The sequence below is a fragment of the Epinephelus fuscoguttatus genome, linkage group LG5 (assembly GCF_011397635.1).
Source record: "Epinephelus fuscoguttatus linkage group LG5, E.fuscoguttatus.final_Chr_v1".
NCBI lineage: Eukaryota > Metazoa > Chordata > Actinopteri > Perciformes > Serranidae > Epinephelus > Epinephelus fuscoguttatus.
In genome coordinates, this window is record NC_064756.1 from 27,003,006 (window position 1) to 27,020,847 (window position 17,842).

Consider the following 17,842-nt stretch of genomic DNA (forward strand, 5'->3'; position numbering starts at 1 on the left):
TCTGATAACAGTGATAACAGAACTAAAGTCTAAAAGAGCTACACAATTAAATCAATTTATCCCCCGTTAAGTTAGCAGAGTAATAAACTGGAGGCTAGATGCTCAGCTCGTGGAAGTCTGTAGTGCACCTGCTCTATGGGCCTAACGATGCAGAAAATCCAGGTAATTTTTTTTTAACAATTTCAGTAGTTTGTAACACACTGTTTGTGTTACAAATATAACAGGTACACTATCTAATGGCACACACGTGCAACTACTGTCAGATTTTGAACACAGTGGCCTGAAAGAGCTCCAAGATACAGACAGAAATGAAAAATATGTTACAACGATCCCCGGTTTATTTCCTAAAGTGTTGAAATATTAATTTATAAAATAGACCACTGTTTCACAAATTATTTTAGCCCACATCCTAAACATATTTTTTCAAGCTTTGTAATACAGCAGAGACAATCATTCAACAATAAATCCACTTTCTTGATTTGAAAACTGTACAATGCTGATTTGTTAATTTAATATTGTAGGGGTCGTAATGCTATGCTTTGAAAATAAAATGAAATAAAATAAAATAAAATTAAATTAAATCAAATTAAATCTGATTAAATTAAATTAAATTAAATTAAATTAAAATAAAATTTTAAAAAAACAGTGGTTTATATTTTTGCTTCAGTGCTATTTTTTGTAATTCTTTATTAACCCATAAGATTTGTAAAATAACATAAATTAAATAAAATAGAATAAAGTAGAATAAAATAGAATAAAAATGTGATGTTGGTTTATATTTTTGTGTCAGTGCTATTTATTCTTCTTGTATTAACCCATAAGATTTGTAAAATAAAATAAGATAAAATAAAATAAAGTAAAAAGTAATTTTCATCAAACACAGGTGCTGTTTGTGAAGCTTATGTGAAGAACTGGAGAAGACACAATTATTTCAGTGAGGTGTTGGCCCGCATCAAAAAAAGAAAGGGAATATTTCTGATGCAATCTTTTATTACAAGATCTAAAGATTAAAGTTTTCCATCTGCATCAGAGTGTAAAGCTTCTGTAAACACTGTGATTTACCAAACAATATGATGACAATGAATAGCAAGAATAATGAGGTAATAAAGGCAATAAATACACAACACCTACAACAATAAAATATACACATTTAATAAACTGTGTACAAAGAAAAACACACATGCACATGTTTGTGTACCCAACAGGTCATTATATACAGATGTGTATTTATTTAAAGGTGGGGTTCCAAACACCTGAGGCTGTGGTTGTTGGGAGGCGGGATTTCTGCAGGAGGCGAAGCGACAGCAGTAAGAAGCCGACACTGACCCCGCCCAGGATGACCACGCCCGAGATCAGAGCACTGGTCACTGGGTTCATTGGCTGGGAGGGGTCACCAGATGCTGGAGGATTGAGAGGTGAAGAAAAGCAGAAACTTGAAACATACACATTCTTTGACGAGGGCTGAACATGACCTGGGTTTGTTTCTTTTACTTTCAGAGAGAGAGGTGGAACTTTCCTGTGGTTGCCTTAAATCATCAATTTCCATGGGTATCCTCTGTCTTTACACCGACACCCACACACACTTAGTCACGGGTGATTTTTTTTTTTTTTTTTTTTTTTTTTACAACTATTTATGTTTTGTGACATTGCATAAGTGTGCTTACCAAGTTGGGAGTTGTTGACAGGAGTTTCATCTGAAAAAATATTTTGAAAGTATTCAGATTATTTTTTACAGATATTTTAATCTTCAGTGGCTCTGTGGATGTGTTGATCTATTTATCTAAATACAGCTGTAGTTCAGCATTTTGGGAAATACGCTTTCACACATACTTGCCAACCTTGACACCTGGAAAAACTACTACTACTAATATTTTGGTTTAATTTTTGGTTCATGACCCTGAAACGCTACTCTGGCAGAGTATCAGAAGAAGGGAGGGAGATCAGGCTGTAGGCTTGTCCCTCGCCAGGGACCCACAGCCGGCTGTCCTCCCTGGCCCACACACCCCTGGATCCTGGGTGCTTAAGTGAGATGGGTGGCTCACAGTGTCAGGATGTCAGCTTAGTATCCTGCTGTGGCAAAGCCAGATTCCTAACAACTCCCAAGGCACCCCATGAACCCTTGCTACAGCGGTCCTGACATGGATGTGCTATGCCTTCAGCACAAAGACAAAGCGTCCACTGGCAATGGCTTTGACAGGGACACTAGAAAAACAGGAAAATCAGTCAAGGGCGGGCTCTGCATGTCTATGAACATGGAATGGGCAATCAACTTTACAGTACATGAGGCTGACCGCTCACAGCACTTGAAATTATAACCGTCCTCACTATACTTTACGAGTTCACACAACTGATTGGGATTCTTGCCTAGGTCACAGGCCCTGATAACACAACGCATCGCAGACAGCTACATCAGCGCTGACAGCTGATCACAGCTGATTGGCCCGTCTTTCTGCTTGGGGGTTTCAAAAGCTATAATGTCACTACATTACTCCCAAAGCTGGAGCAGCATGTCACACCTCCAACATGACTAGACAGAACGCTAGAATAAGTTATGGAAATATATCTGCTGCATATGTCTCCAACATGTCACTGAACTGAAAAGGGAGCTGAAACATAAAACCAAGCTGGCCAAGCTTAACTACAAAAATAAGATGGAGGAGAGGTTCACCAGGGTAAATGCGAGGGAGGCATTGCCAACTGTTTCGAAACACCAGTTCATCCCAAATGCGTGGAAGAAAACAGCTGTCATCCGTGCTCCTAAAAAGCCCCACACCAAAGCCAAGAACAAATTGAGGCCTGTGGCCCTCACCTCCAGCCTCTGCAAATACATGGAGAGGGTGGTGACTGGGAGCTTGCAGCCATGGTGGGGGAGCATCTGGACCCGCTCCAGTTTGTAGAGGATGCCAGGCTAACTTGTCTGGGTGCAGTGTTTATGCACTTCGACTCTACTAACTCATATGTCAGGATTTTATTCATGAACTTATCATCTGCTTTAAACACAGTAAACACAAAAACACTTCTGCACCGCCTCCAAGGTTGGTTAACGCATCACTGACTTTATAGACTTTTTAAAGGACGAACCCAAACATGTCAAATTGAATGATTTTAAACTTGCAAGAGCGATGGACTGTCACTTTTTTAGTTTGCTGATGACATGGCCTTGGTGGCCCTCCTACAGACAAGCACATCCTATCCAAATGTGGACATCATAGGCCTCTGGCTATGTTGTTTGGGGTGCCGTGCACATGATGCCTCACACCCTCTCTCTGGACCCCTCGGGCTGTACTGCACTAACATTGACCACTGCCTATCCTCCACACAGCACGCAGACGAGGTCTACACAAAGACCCAGCATGTTTCTCCTGATGAGGCTGAAAAGTTTTAACATCACACAGGCATTTTAACAGCAGTCCTCACAATCAACACCACATCCTGGTACAAATTCCTCACTGAGAAGAGCAAAAAAAGACCTTCACAGCTGTGCAGTGAAAAGAAAGGCAGACCTCATCACTAAGGACCCCTCACACACCTTCACCACTGCTTTCAGCTACTCCTGCCAGGCAGCCTCTTCAGAGTACCTCCGGCCAAAAAAAGAATTACAGTATCTCTTTTATTCCCACTGCAGTATCTATTCTAAACAAGGCCAAATAGACTGTCACCACATTTTTAATGCATCATTGCACACCTGCTCTTATTTACTTATGGAATTGTTTGTTTTTTCTTTAATGGGTCTATATGTTCTTTCTTTGGTGTTTACGAGCCCCTAACTAAGACAATCTGCTGTCACTACGTGATTTATAATAAAGTTCTTAGAATCTTAAATCTTGAAAGTTAGTGACCTTTTACTGAGTCTAAGCTAATCTGAACGGCTGCAGAAGATGCAGAGGCACCGCGTTGGCATTGTCAACACATTCTCACTCCGACCTCATCACATGTCGACGTTTGGGCATGGACTTTCTACATCAACATATGATGTCCAAGGTTGATGTTCTGGGACGCCGTGTCTACTTCCATGTACACTTTACATACGGTCTCTTTCAAACTCAACGTACCACATCAGTACAAATTGAATTGATGTTTTTTTCCTTCAACAACAAATGCATGTGGTTACGTTTAACCAACACACACACGTGGTTGGGTGTAGGAAAAAAGAACAGGGTTTGGCTTTACGATCATACGGGAAGCGAACACTTGCTTCACGGGTGAAAGTCAGTGGTTGTCGGACCCATCCAGCACCGGTCCCACCCGCCATACTTGGACATTCAACCCCTTAACTTATGTTGTTGTCCCGCTGTGCTTCCCCTTGAGGCCGACATTACACAATAACGGCGACCAGCTGTGTAGCATGCCAATGTGAAAGGACGGCTTTTTTGTCTGTGTCTGACGGCAGAAGTCTCTGCCCAAGTGTTGGTATTCTCACATATTCTCACTCCCATCCTGTCACATATTGACTTTCCAAGTCCAAATACGACATGCAAAGTACCCTGGGTGTGTTGGATGTTGATGTGCTGGGACGCCATGTCAAGTTCTGCCTGTTACATGCATTGTCTTCTTTCAGAAAACACTTCTGTTTTCACGGGAAATATACCGTCTATATACAGTGTCTTTCAAAATAAATGCACTACATCGGTACAACAATGCAAACTGATGTTTTTTTTCCCCTTCAACAACAAACACACATGGTTGGGTTTAGGCAATAAAAGCACGTGGTTAGGTTTAGGGATACGGACACCGCTTTCTCAGGTAAAACTCTGTGTTTGTTGGAAACATCTGCCACCCCTCCAGCCCGCCCCAGTCAGACTTTCGGCGCCTTAACTTTCATCCGTGTCCTGCCGTGTTTCAGCCGGCCGTGTGTCATGCCAACGTAAAAGGACGCCTTTTTTCATTGCTTCCTAATAGGGCATTAACAGAAAAGCCGATTTGTCGACGTGTCGACGTCAGTGGCACAAGTCGACACCCCCCAGGAGGAGTCGACAAGTCGTGTGTTTTTCCCCCCTCTCTCTGAGGTCGTTTACACGTACACAGTGATTTTGATAAACGGAGACATCTTCCTTCGTTTGTGCCCTTCGTTTACACGCAAACAGAGATTTCTCCTCTGAAAACGAGTCTTTCAAAAAACTCTGGCCAAAGTGGAGATTTTAGAAAACTCCGGTTGCACGTATGCATGTAAACTGAGATAAAAGGAGATAAACAGAGTTATAGGCAGCCAACGTCACAGTATGCGCCGGAACTTGCGTCTGTGTCAAAAGTGCGACCTATGTTGCTATGATGACAATGGATACATGGAAGGCTTGAGCTTCTTGTTACACTGCCACCTACAGGTTTGGCGTGCTCTTGTGTATATATACACGGGAAAGTGTAAACGAAGATCTTTTTGAAAACGGAGACGGTGAAATGTCCATTTATGAAAATAGCCGGCCACGTGTAAACGGCCTCTCTGTGTGTGCTTGTGTACGGAATGCAATTGCTGCCTCTGATTGGCTTACACTGATACTTAAGCGGAGCAGACTCCGCGAGGAATGCCCACAGTCATTCGGGCTGTCATAGTCGAGCGCACTTCCGCGTTGTAGTTTCCTGTAAAAATGTCCGTGAAAAATCCCCGCGATGTGAAAAATACATCGAGAGGAGCCACTTGAGGTGGTTTGGGCATCTAGTAAGGATGCCTTCCGGACGCCTCCCTTGGGAGGTGTTTCGGGCATGTCCAACCGGGAGGAGACCTCGGGGCCGCCCCAGAAAACGCTGGAGGGATTACATCACCCGGCTGGCCTGGGAACGCCTCGGGCTTCCCGCGGAAGAGCTGACGGAAGTGGCTGTGGAGAGGACTGTCTGGGCTTCTTTGGACTTACCCGGACTTATCCGGGTCCGCGACCCAGACCCGGATAAGCGGAGGACGACGAGTACGAGACGAGTACGAGTGAAAAATACATGCCAAGCAGTCACTGGTGCGCGGAGCTTTTTAAAATCTGAGCTTTGCGCGCACAGGGCTTGCGGACGTCCGCTTTGAGTCCGTGTGGACCTCCGCAGGCGCAGAGTCCGTTCCACGTACGTTCCGCCGGAGTATGTTCGGGCCTTGACAGACACACGTCACACGTGTGGAGATACTTCACTTTCCTCCGCCGTGTCAATGTGATGACATCCTCAAATGACTTGTCGACTCGACTTCGACTTTATTGACAGATAAGTCGACCTGAAAAAAATCAATGTCGTTAATGCCCTACTTCCTAATGCTGCAAGTCAGTGCCCAAGTGCCGGATTTGCGACAACTTCGGAGTGAGACTGGGTTGGCATTATACATTTCTGACAACCATATGTTATATTTGTATGTTTCATATGTAGCCATTTTCATTTCCCATTTTCAATTGTCCATCCTACATACTCTAACACAGGAGCTGGACACAGACTTTATAGTTGTTTATCCTCTTTTTTTTAATACTCAGCTTGATCACTACAAACATGGCTGGAGCTATCACTCAAACAGTGGTCTGCTGCTTGGCAGCCGTCTCGCCCAGCTGTCATTAACTACCATCCCTTCCTCCTCCTGATGAGAAACTCGGCTCATATGCAGTAATTATAATCTGAGCTACAGCACTTTAGAAATATGATGCGTATGAAACGTACAAATGTAATGTATCTGTTGTTTGCAGAAAGGTTCAATGTCAATATTTATTCTGGTGACTGGGCTAATGTGAGTGATATCAATCTTTTTATCTAACTCTCAGTTAGTGAATAAGCGTATTTCCCAAAATGTCAAAACCATTCCTGTAAGAGTCAGTTTATTGTTCATACCACTCCTGGTGATGATTGGTCCAGCAGTGATGACAGCGTTCCCAGATGCTGCTGGTGGGGAATCAAGGCTTTCCTCTCCATCCCGCCTGCGCCGTCGCCCACAAATCTGCCAATCACATCATCAGATCTTAGCCCTCACTGAGGTCAGGGGACACAAACTGAGATCATGGTTTTGCACTTACTGGTATGAGCATGATGCAATCGTCTGCCCGGCAAAGCTTGGTGACACAGTGCAGAAACACAGTGGACATCTTCTGGTGTCTGTGTTTAACGAAACGGAAAACCTCGAAGGAAAAACGTCCCATCTGACTTTTCCCATTCTCAAAAACGGTCGTCTGCGGGTCTTTGTAGCAGCTGTGTGGAAGGAGTACAACACACATACACACACATGTTACGCACACCCTGAAAATGATAGATTTGATGTCTAAATTTATGCTTAAGCTCTCATTGAGAAGGAAGGAAAAAAGGAATCATTCATGTGGATAAGCCGTTTGGACAGCCTGAATGGGTAATGACTCCCTTTTGTGGTTTATCAAGTCACCATCTTGAGAAGAAAAAAAAAGTGAAATTACCCAAAGAAAAGGTCATAGCGGAGTTCATCATTAGGATTCCCTGAGGGGGTTGTGTAACAGTAGTCCATCAAAATGTTCCACCTGTAAAGGGGCAACACTGTGAGACGGGATGGAGGATAGAGATCTAACTGCACATGGGAAAGCACAGATCGGGGCGCTCTCTGCTGCAGACTGGCGCCTTCATGTCGAATAATAACATAATGGCATAATGAATGTAGGGAAAGCATAGAGAAAAAGGACTAAATCAGTAAAAATGATGGTGGGAACGATGCTGTGATTGACCAAAATATCACCTCCGCAGAGTTCGTACAAGGTGCTTAACGTGCTTAAATACTTGAATTTTGCACTCAGACATGTAGGTACTGGAAGATCTTGAAAGTCAGACTTGTTCCTTGAAAAAAAGTACTTGATAAACTTGAGTTGACTACAGACTTATTCAATAAAACAACAAATCGTTTTAAATTACAATTTTTTTAAAACTAGGAAGCAAAGAATGGACGTGCTTGTAATAACTTTCTAATCCTGCTTTTAATTTCCTGCTCTTTTTGTAAATGCCAACCACAGGTCTGAAACATTATAAGCAGTTAATTAATAATTAATATTTTTTCGGCTGTGGTAGCATGCATTTGCTCTGTTGATGATTTTGCACCACTCCCCTGCAACAGATGTTTGTCGAGGAAACAATTTAATCCTCAAAAATAAAAATAAGTGATTAAAAAAGTACTTGGAAGTCTCTGAATCTGACTTGTCCCTGTCCGTACAAACCCTGTCTCTGCTTCACTGAAGCTGTTTTTGTATTGGAAAAATGTCATCTGAAAATTAAGAGAAAATCAATATTTAATAATGAATAATCAGGTGTTATCTCATACCGTTTGTCTAAGTTTGTGGCTTTCACAGCAGCAAATACTCTGGTTTTCAGAGCCAGTCCAGCCATTGGAATAGAGAGAGGTTGATTATATGTTGAATCCTGCACAGGAAGAAAGTTAAGAGAGAAAGAAAAATGTTATTTTTTCACTAAATTAAAATTCAAAACTTGAAATAAGTAGAGGAGCTCAGTCTGGACATTTAATTAGAATGCTGGCAATATTCTATATTTTTGTCATTGTTAATAAATCCCTCAAAAAGACCTGAGGCAACAGTGTCTTAGTCTATCTCTCAATATTCTCTAACTTTGCCAGCCTGTTTGTGGCTCTCACTTTGTTCCGAAAACATAACTCTGTAAAGACATATCACAACTATATAGTTTATGTTTTTTAAAAAGGATTAATTATTCCCTTCAACAGTTGGGCACTGCAGTTTATAACGAATGTCACTCAAACAGGGGTAACGTGTGCATTTGTTGGGGACTATTTTCAGGAAGGGATTAATACACATTTGGTGCTTTAGTGAATATGTTTGTGGTGAAACGGGAGCTGAGCAATAAGACAAATCTCTCGATTTACTGGCCCATCTATGTTGCGACCCTCACCTATGATCATGAGCTTTGGGAAGTGACCGAGATCGTGGATACAAGCAGCTGAAATGAGTTTCCTGTGTAAGGTGGCTAAGGCTCAGCCTTAGAGATAGGGTGAGGAGCTCAGACATCCGGCGGGAGCTCAGACTAGAGCTGCTGCCCCTTCACGTTGAAAGGGGCCAATGGAGGTGGTTCGGGTATCTGATCAGGATGCCTCCTGAGTGCCTCCCGTTAGAAGTTTTCAGGGCACGTCCAACTGGCAGGAGGCCCCAGGGTAGACCCAGAACACTCTGGAGAGGTTATATAAGTCATCTGGCCTGGGAATGCCTCGGGATCCCCCAGGAGGAGCTGGAAAGTGTTGGGGAGAGGGATGTCTGGAGTATTTTGCTCAGCCTGCTGCCTCCGCCAGGTAAGCGGATGAAAATGGATGGATGGATGAATGTTTAAAGCTGCAGGATGATTTGGGATTGACTCAAAATAAACCACAGTGCCCATGTTCTTTGTAATGAAAAAAAAACTCGGTTGGTTTTGGTCTTTTGATAAAATTGTCTGAAAATAAAATGGAAAAAATACTAAATATCTTGATTCTTCAGCCTGCCTCCTAACCGGCTAACTGTTATATACTTTTTGAATTAGTTAACTTTATTAAAAAACAAACCGCGAACTTAAAAAAAAAAATCCCTTCGAATTCAAAGCTCCAAAGTCATCCATTGCAAGGTAAATTACTGTATATAAAAGGTGAACACAGCTGTGTACTCACGTTGTACAGGATCATACTCAACGTGCTCACAAATGTACCGTTGCTGTCCTTGACAGACACAGCGGCAGAGGAGCTGTGAATACATTCAACACATTTACTTCAGTGCTGTTATTCATCTTCTGTGGGTATTCACTTAATGATTTTGAAAGCATTGGGTTTGATATAGTATAATGATACGAAGCTATAGTACAGTCATTTATTTATGTGGCTGACAGACAGCGGTTAAGAGGAATATATGCATGTGAATTAGCAGCAAAGTCATTTAGAAAATATGCATATTCTGAAATGAATGGCTCTCAGAATACCATAAGACACAAACCCACTCAGGCTTTTAAACCAGGCGCTTAATTGTCACCACAGTTTAGGAGAACAATAAACAATCTTAATTAATTCTTCATGAAATGAATAAATCATAATGTGAAATCCACTGAGTAACTCCTGAAGGTCAAGCAAGTGTTTTGGACAGTAAGGGATTTTTTTCTTTGGCGGCAACTTACGATGCCAGCTGTGAGTTATTGACCAGGTACTCCAGTGGGTAGCTGCAGCTGAATTTGTACAACAAACCGGGCAGGTAGCTGATTATAGCTGGTGGGTCAGGGGTGTCGATATAGCCTGAGACATTCCCAATTTGTACCAGAGACATGTTCCCATAGGCATTGGCCCCGTATGCTGTGCTGACCTGCAGAGAGAAACATCTCAGCCACACTTTGCTTTCTCCCAAGTCAATAAACAACCCGATGAAGTTGCTTATTGATTATATTTAAACCATGTGTTTGTGTAGCTTGTTCTTTACCACCAGACTGTTACCGCAGGCCTCCAGCGTGCTGAGACTGATGCTGAAAAGGAGCGCTGTGGGGAAGGTGTTGTTGTTGATAAAGCCACGACATTGGGTGTCACTGTGGCGACCGTTCAGGGCCAAATCTGCCTCGGTGTAGCCGGAAAAGAGCACAGGGCAGAAGTTGATCTTCAAGGTGATGGTCTGGACCCCACAGTACACACTGATGTCCCGCTCGCCTGGAGGTACAGAGAGAAGGGTTTTTGGATTACAATCATAGGGACCATTTCACAAAAGCAATTTGAGAGCACCAATTTCCTTTGATTGTCACTGGAAAATCTGCAGATACATTTGTGAATCCAAAACGGCTATTGCATGCTAATGCATGGGCCAGTCAATGTGATCTCACACTGATTCGTCATGTTTTGGCCCTTGGGAACAAGCCCCAGCATTACTAAAATGACATCAGGATCGGTGGTAAGAAGGGGTCGGTGGTTATGGTTGGTTATACTTGGTAATGGTTAGAAAAAGATTGCAGATGTCGCTAAAAAACACACAGTTTTAGGTGGCATGAACATGGCTGTAAAGGCAGTGGTGCGTGGCTTAAAAAAGACCTGGCTTTGAGAGGCAGAAACACCACAGCCAGGTCAGACTCTGGTGTTTGTTGGACCCCTCCACCTCCCCTCCCTGTCACCCTGAGCAAACTTTCAGGCTCATTAAACTACATCCGTAGCTCTGAGTGTCACTATAACAACGCCAGGGAACCTACCCAAGCAGTGCATTTTGACGCCCCTCAGTGAGACTAGGCTGCAGGTACTGTTTGTTCTTATTAATGAAACTTGTCAAAGTGAATTAAAAGAGAAATCCATGCAGATTTCAACTTTGTAAAAGTTTTGCAAATCGCTGCTTTGATGTGACATCAAGTCAAACGGGCCCCCGAACCACTGCTTTATCTAACATCTCAGGAGACAAACGTTCCCTGATTAGATTGAGGGACTGAAATCCAGCAGGACTTGTTCCTCAGACACACTGGGATGATAAACAAAAAGACTTTAAATCTGTAGTACATAATATAATCTGTAACATAATGAAAAACACTGCTGCAAACGTGAGAAGTTCAGTTACCAATTTTCACCATCTTTAAAATCAGCACTTTCATATGTGAATTTTCAAATCAATATGAGACCACTCAAAGCTCAAATCAATTAATTTCCAGAAACATGCATAAGAAAGTTTATGCTTTCTACTTTCATACTACTATTTTATGGATTGTAGCAGATGATATAGCCACTTCAAAGTTTGTGTTTATCCTTGAAGTTTTTATGTTAGTGTGTCTAATAATATTAGAGCAGTATGCAGGATTTTAGAAACCAAAAAGTGTCTAAAATATTAAAATATTTGATAGTTTTTTGTTTATTTATTCATTTATTTTACATTTGATCTGTTCAGGATAAATTATCTTCAGAAAACTTTGTAGGAGGACGAAATCCTCAAGTTTCAAGTTTCCTCAAGTAAAACAGTTTAACTAAAAAACATTAGCAGACTTTAATCATCAAAAGTTTGCCCATTATTGATAAACATCATTTAAATGCTATAACTAGTTCTAGTGGAGCAAATCTGGTAGTTGAATGTAGGGATGTCCCGATGGGCCGATACTGAAACCTGTCAGTCCAGTCAGTTTACAAAAGCTGCTAGATATTAAAATAACTGTGCTAATGTACTGCACTTAATTAAATTGCACTTTCTCTTATGTTCTAGTAACACTTTGCTTTCACTGTGTGATTTAGAATTTATAAATGTTTAAAGCCTTTATTAACCATTTATACACTGGTTACAGATGCTTCATGGGAGGACCTACAATTGTTGACAAATTAACAAACACTTTGAAAAATATATGCTGACAGTAGTGTGTTATAATGTGTTCCACGGTTTCACCTGTGTTGCATACCTGCAGGCAGAGGAGAGATTGCAAAGAGAAAACTTGTAATGTGGAAGTATTCTTACCAGGAAACCTGCTGTGGTAGCTGGCGTCACAGTTGTATCCATTAAACTGTGTGGAGACTGACGCGGCGTTACTCATCAGCAGGAAGACAAAGCACATTCGTGTCATTTCAGCACCTGAGAGAGGTTTGCCCACTGTCATCTTCAGAAGGTCAACATTGCATTAATAACATTCCTCTGGTAGGTGTTGAATAACAGCACTTATCTCAAAATTAGATGTTCAAAAACAATGCCCCGCAAAGCCTTGCCTGTTTCCCCGCCGACTGCACGCTCTGACCTCTATCAAGGTAGTACAACCTTGTTTCCCCAGGTCCCCTAATCCTTCTTATCCTGCTCCCTCTGCCTGCTTTTACCTCAGCCGCTCATGTTGGCCCAAAACCTCTATTACCCAACCCCTTTTAAACTGAGGTCACCCCTCTTTGCAGCTCATTTCATCCCCACTTCTCTTTTTTCTCCTCCTGTTTACCTGTTTCCTGCCTTTTCCAAAGTAATTGGACGGACCCCCTCTCCCCCTGGTTTGTGACGAGAGAAGAGTTCAACACTGCTGTGAGCACTTTTTGCTGGCATCAAGGACCTAAAGCAAACACAGCCTTACGTGCATCAGTTGTGCGCGCACAGATGAGAAAGATAGATGGACTCATTATCCAAACACTTTGACAAAAACCCCGCTGCAGTGCAGAACATGGGAAACTCCATCAGATCTGAATGGCCTGGACAAATCTTTTCACAGCGCCCAGAAACCTGAGCGGACTCTGAGGGTTCCCACTCGTCTCTCCTCAGTCTGATCTCCGTCTGTCAGCTCACACAAACGGTGGGCCTCAGCAGGGGGGGCCCAGCCCGGGAATTAAGCTGTCATCGGCTGCTGCTGCGGCCCACATTCGCATGAACATAAAAGTCAACTCACGGTCTGATGCGGGGCTGTGTGTGGGTAATTGTGATGCACAAGGCATCACTTAGAGTAAAGGCATTCAGTGGTGTGTACAGCTCCAGCTCGGTGTGCTCAGAGACGCAGAAGGTAAAAGTGGAACCTCGAGTGTCTTTTACGGTTTGTTACTCTGCCTCAAAATAACCCACTCACCTTTAATTTTACTGCAGTCCATCTAACAAAATAAGGGTTACGTTAATATGTTGGACTGATATCCGAAGAAACAGGAACTTCTTCCTCTTCAGCAGATTTCTATGACCTTTAAACTAATCTCTACAAAAATGTGTTAAGAGTATATTGGAGCCTTAAATGATATTTTTCTTATTGTCAATAAACCCAATAAGAAGTCCAAAACCAAATATCAATACTTTCCAACTTCTCTATCAGGTATGTGGCACTCAGTCCAAGCACAATGGTTCCTACTGAGGACAGAAATCTTTAGAAACAAGTCACAAATATAAAGTTTACGTTATCTTTATTTCTCAAATGGGCCCAATAGTTTCCTAAACAACACATTCTTACTTCAACCTAATCACATATCGACGTTTGGTCATGGTCCTTCCACGTCCAGATACGATTTGCACGGTGTAATCTTATGGGACGCAAACACTCGGCATTTGTTGGACGGATCCACCACCCCCTACACCCAACCTACTCGGATTTTTGCCGCCTTAACTTTTATACTTGTCCCACCGCGTTTCTACTTGACACCGCTGACCACCATTCCACTATAACAGTGACCAGCCGCGTATCATGCCGATGTTGAAGAACGTTTTTTCGTCAGCGTCTGATGCCGCAAGTCACTGCCCATGCGTCAGATTTCGACAACTAACTACTACTGGTAATGGGTGTCGTTGTTATCTCCAGTCTGTCTGCAGTTAATCTTGCAAACTACTGGACCAAGCAGCCTCATATTTTGTGTGCACATTTATGACTGACACCTTACTCCTCTTAATCGACACCTCTTAAGTCTTAACTAGTCTGTTGCTGGCCACATTTTGGCCTTCATCGAGGCTCGAAAACTGACATCCATAAAAAAAAGTTGTGTCTCATTTTGAACTGGAGCATCTGCAGATTAATTCCATAACTGATATGTTATGAGACACTAAAGTTAGAAATGTTAAGAGATGAATTAGTCCCAGTCTTTGCTGTCTTCAGTGCCATCTTGAATGTCAAAAACACGCGAAGGACATTTCAACCAGGCAGAGCTTCACTGTGTGTATTGTTTAGCCGACGGAGATCTGCACTCTACAAAGTGCACTTTCCTCATTGGGAACTCATTTCTGTTGCATATTCAAACACATTTGGTGCTCTAGTGAGAATTTACAGCAGCAGGATGGTGACTGAGGGATTTACTCAAAATAAACTCCAGTAACCATGCTCATTGTATTGAAGGGAACAGTGTGGCTCCTTTTTGGACACAATGGAGCTCTATGGCACAGGGAAATAAGCTATACCAAGTTTCGGCAACACAGGCTCTACTTTACAGAAGGATCAGTTTATGGCACGTGTTGATGACAAGAAAAGATATAGAGTGCCACCTATACCCAAATGTGAGTTTTCTATGTAACAAAAGAAAGAAAAGATGATACTAAGATGATACAAAGCACCAAGGAGACATAGCTGAAAACTAAATCTAATTCTGACTCATATGATTGGTGCCTTCAATCAATATCTTGTCTAGTTTGCGGCTGTTTGACTGATGATATAACCAGCAACTTATTATCTATCTTGTCTTCTTTCTTTCTGTCTTTCATTCTTATTATTTTCTTTCCCTTGAAGTCTTTCCCACAGGAGTATCATGCAGCAAATCGTTTCACTGCCTGTCGTCATTGTCTGCACTGTAACATGTGTAATCTGTCCTCATGTAGTTGACAAAACATTCACAAGGTCCGTTTACTAGCTTCTCTGGAGCTTTCAGTCAGATCACACAATCAGCAGATGGAGTTTTAAAGTTCCTTTATTTTTACTGTCCTTATCTATTATGTATTATGTACTCTGAAAAAAAACAGATGCAGCACAGACACATCTGTTGCATCTTCCCCAAAGGCCCCAGGCTGCATTATCACAAAGCAACTGCTTTGCAATTTGTTTAAATACAAATCTTTAGGTAATACACTTGTAAAACACAACACTGGAATTGTTCAGGCTGTGGTACCCTGGCCTCCAATCTGGTACTGATTTGTGAAATTCTGCAAAACTCCAGATGATGATTCACTGTCTTGTGATTTAGCACAGACCCTCTCTGTCTGTATAAACTTCGTTAAGTTCTCTAACTTCATCATAGTCAACATATGTTGACTGATAGAAAGAACACAGGTGTATTGTAATAAAATAAATGATGACAGAATTCTATTTAGCTGTCTCCGTTTCAGGGTCCTGGTGTTGTGTGTGCTGGTGTTGCCATCCACCTGTTTTTTCATGCACATTTTCAATTTTCACATTTGAGAAATAAATAAATAGATAAAAAACCTGAGCGGAAAGCACATGAAGCCGGTGACATACATGTCACTCAAGCTGCTCCAAAAGAGACAAACGATTAGGAGGCTGTGACGTTTGTCACATTCTGCTGTGTCCCGATTCCTTCAGACTTTTTGGACACTGAGCACCTGTAATAAATACTCAGTTGCCTATATCAGTCAGTCTGTCTATGTTTCAGTCAGTCCATTATTATAAGGAGGGTGGTGTTTTAGTTTTTGGACTTCTACATTCTGTGATTTTCCTCTGCAGCCTTTCCCTCATGTCCCCATCTACACACCTGCCCTGCATCAGCCTCATTAGTCCTTCCCTGCTCCAGAGTTTCTCCCAGCTAATCAGCTCCCTGTCTGGTCTTCTGCCTAATCACCTTATTCCCCTCACCTGAGCTTCTCCATCCTATTCTCCACCTTCACTTCATGCCCTCATTGGACTAGTTTGTACTTACGTCCTGAGGCTTGCACTGTGAAGCAGGGTTTGAAGTTAACAAGGTAACCTCAGGATTAACTCTGCTTTTCTAGTACTGCAAAGCTGGCTCTCTTTTTACCAGATATTGTGCCAAGTTATGTTGAACAACTAACCAGCTCCGGAGCTGGGTAACTTCAGGGTATCGGATCACAGCCTGTCAACACCCCGACCTCTGACCAATCAGATCACTGAAGAAAAAAGTATCCAAAGACAAAAGTCTCAGGTAAAAAAGAGGAGCCTGTACTACAAAGCCAGTTCAACATACCCAGGATATCTTCTTGTTATCTGGTTTGACTTACCCTAACATTGGCTGTCTGGATAAGCAGAGCTACAAAGCTGGTTATCAGCTAGTTCAGTCAGCTCTGGGCTTTCCTACGCAGCCACGAGCAAGTTCATGTGAAAGAGGTGGGGGTGTTAATTATGGGCAACATCATCAGGACCATGAATAAAGTGGGCTGCTTCATATGATATGAGATAAAACGGCAGAGGATATGTCTGTGACTACGAGACAGTAAAATGTTAGTGGCGTGGGATGTGCACGACAACCTGTAATCTTAAAATGGAAAATCTAGAAACATGAAAAACTCTATCAAAAAAATGCCAGACTGTTTCTGCTACTGAAGTAAAGGGTGGAAAAGTAGTTAATGACTGATGGTCTATCTTATCGAAATGTGGCATTTATAATGACGGGAGCCAATTAACACTGTGTGGATTATTTTACTAATAAAATGTTATCTGTTATATCCTAGTTCTCGTCATGTAGGTGTCTCATGTTGTTTTGAGCTGCAGTGATGGAATCAGAGTGTAAAGTAACACTATCAGTGCAGAGCAAAATAAACTTTGCATAATTTCAAATAGTGCTAAAATCATGTGTTTGGAACCATTGCTACACCATTGCTAACATAACGCAACCATTAAATGATTCTACTGACGTATAACAGCATGTGGGCTCCTCTTTTTACCTGAGACTCTAGACTTCCATTCATGGATACTTTTTTATTCAGTGATCTGATTGGTCAGAGGTCAAGATGTTGACAGCCTGTGATCTGATACCCTGAAGTTAACCTGCTCCGGGGCAGGTTGGCTGCTCGGCCACCACGGTGATTTATCCCGATAAAAAGAGAGTCCGCTTCATAGTGCTGGAAACCCAGAGTTAACCCTGAAGTTACCACAACCTGCTTCATAGTACAGGCCTCAGGTTTTCAGTTTAGTTGTTGTTGGATCCTTATTTTTGTTATGTGACATTTAGTTTTATTTGTCCCCACTCTAACTTTAAATAAAGTGATTGATTTGAGTTCCTGTTGCCTGCAGTCTCATGAATTCCGGTCCACACATGCATGAAACACACACATACTTCCTTCATGTTTTTCACATTGCTGTCCATTGTTAGAGATTTGACTGGCCATCTTCTAATTACATTATCTTATTACATTTTTTCGTCAACATTAATGGATGGAATTGCACATCGATTTACATTGTTTTGGAAATTCCTTTAAAATTTGTGCTAAACTTGGAAAGTAACTTCCTCCATGGCTAACTTGGATACTTGAATAGAAAGGTACCTTTGTCAATTCTATAAGAAAGACTTGTGTTTTTCATACTGTGACAAGTCAAAAAAGTCAAAATG

The 17,842-nt window shown here is 42.0% G+C and overlaps 1 protein-coding gene across 1 annotated transcript; it reads right to left on the reverse strand.

Moving 5' to 3' along the window:
- Positions 1-1,227: 1,227 nt before the first annotated feature.
- On the reverse strand, positions 1,228-12,456 carry zpld1b (zona pellucida-like domain containing 1b). The gene is made up of 10 exons (XM_049576501.1): positions 12,351-12,456; positions 10,365-10,585; positions 10,069-10,250; positions 9,572-9,644; positions 8,228-8,325; positions 7,359-7,439; positions 6,969-7,140; positions 6,787-6,892; positions 1,665-1,694; positions 1,228-1,400 (listed from the first exon to the last, which is right to left on the reverse strand). Exons 1-10 carry the CDS (start codon positions 12,454-12,456, stop codon positions 1,228-1,230), a joined length of 1,242 nt encoding a protein of 413 aa, XP_049432458.1.
- Between the last annotated feature and the right edge of the window lie 5,386 nt (positions 12,457-17,842).

Bases quoted from the DNA above. Each gene is read 5' to 3' on its own strand.
- zpld1b (XM_049576501.1), bottom strand. From the start codon at position 12,456: ATGACACGAATGTGCTTTGTCTTCCTGCTGATGAGTAACGCCGCGTCA. The intron at 8,326-9,571 runs GTGAGTACACAG...CTTCCTGTGCAG, and splicing joins TGAGTATGATCCTGTACAAC to GATTCAACATATAATCAACC. The intron at 6,893-6,968 runs GTAAGTGCAAAA...TGTGATTGGCAG, and splicing joins ATTGCATCATGCTCATACCA to ATTTGTGGGCGACGGCGCAG.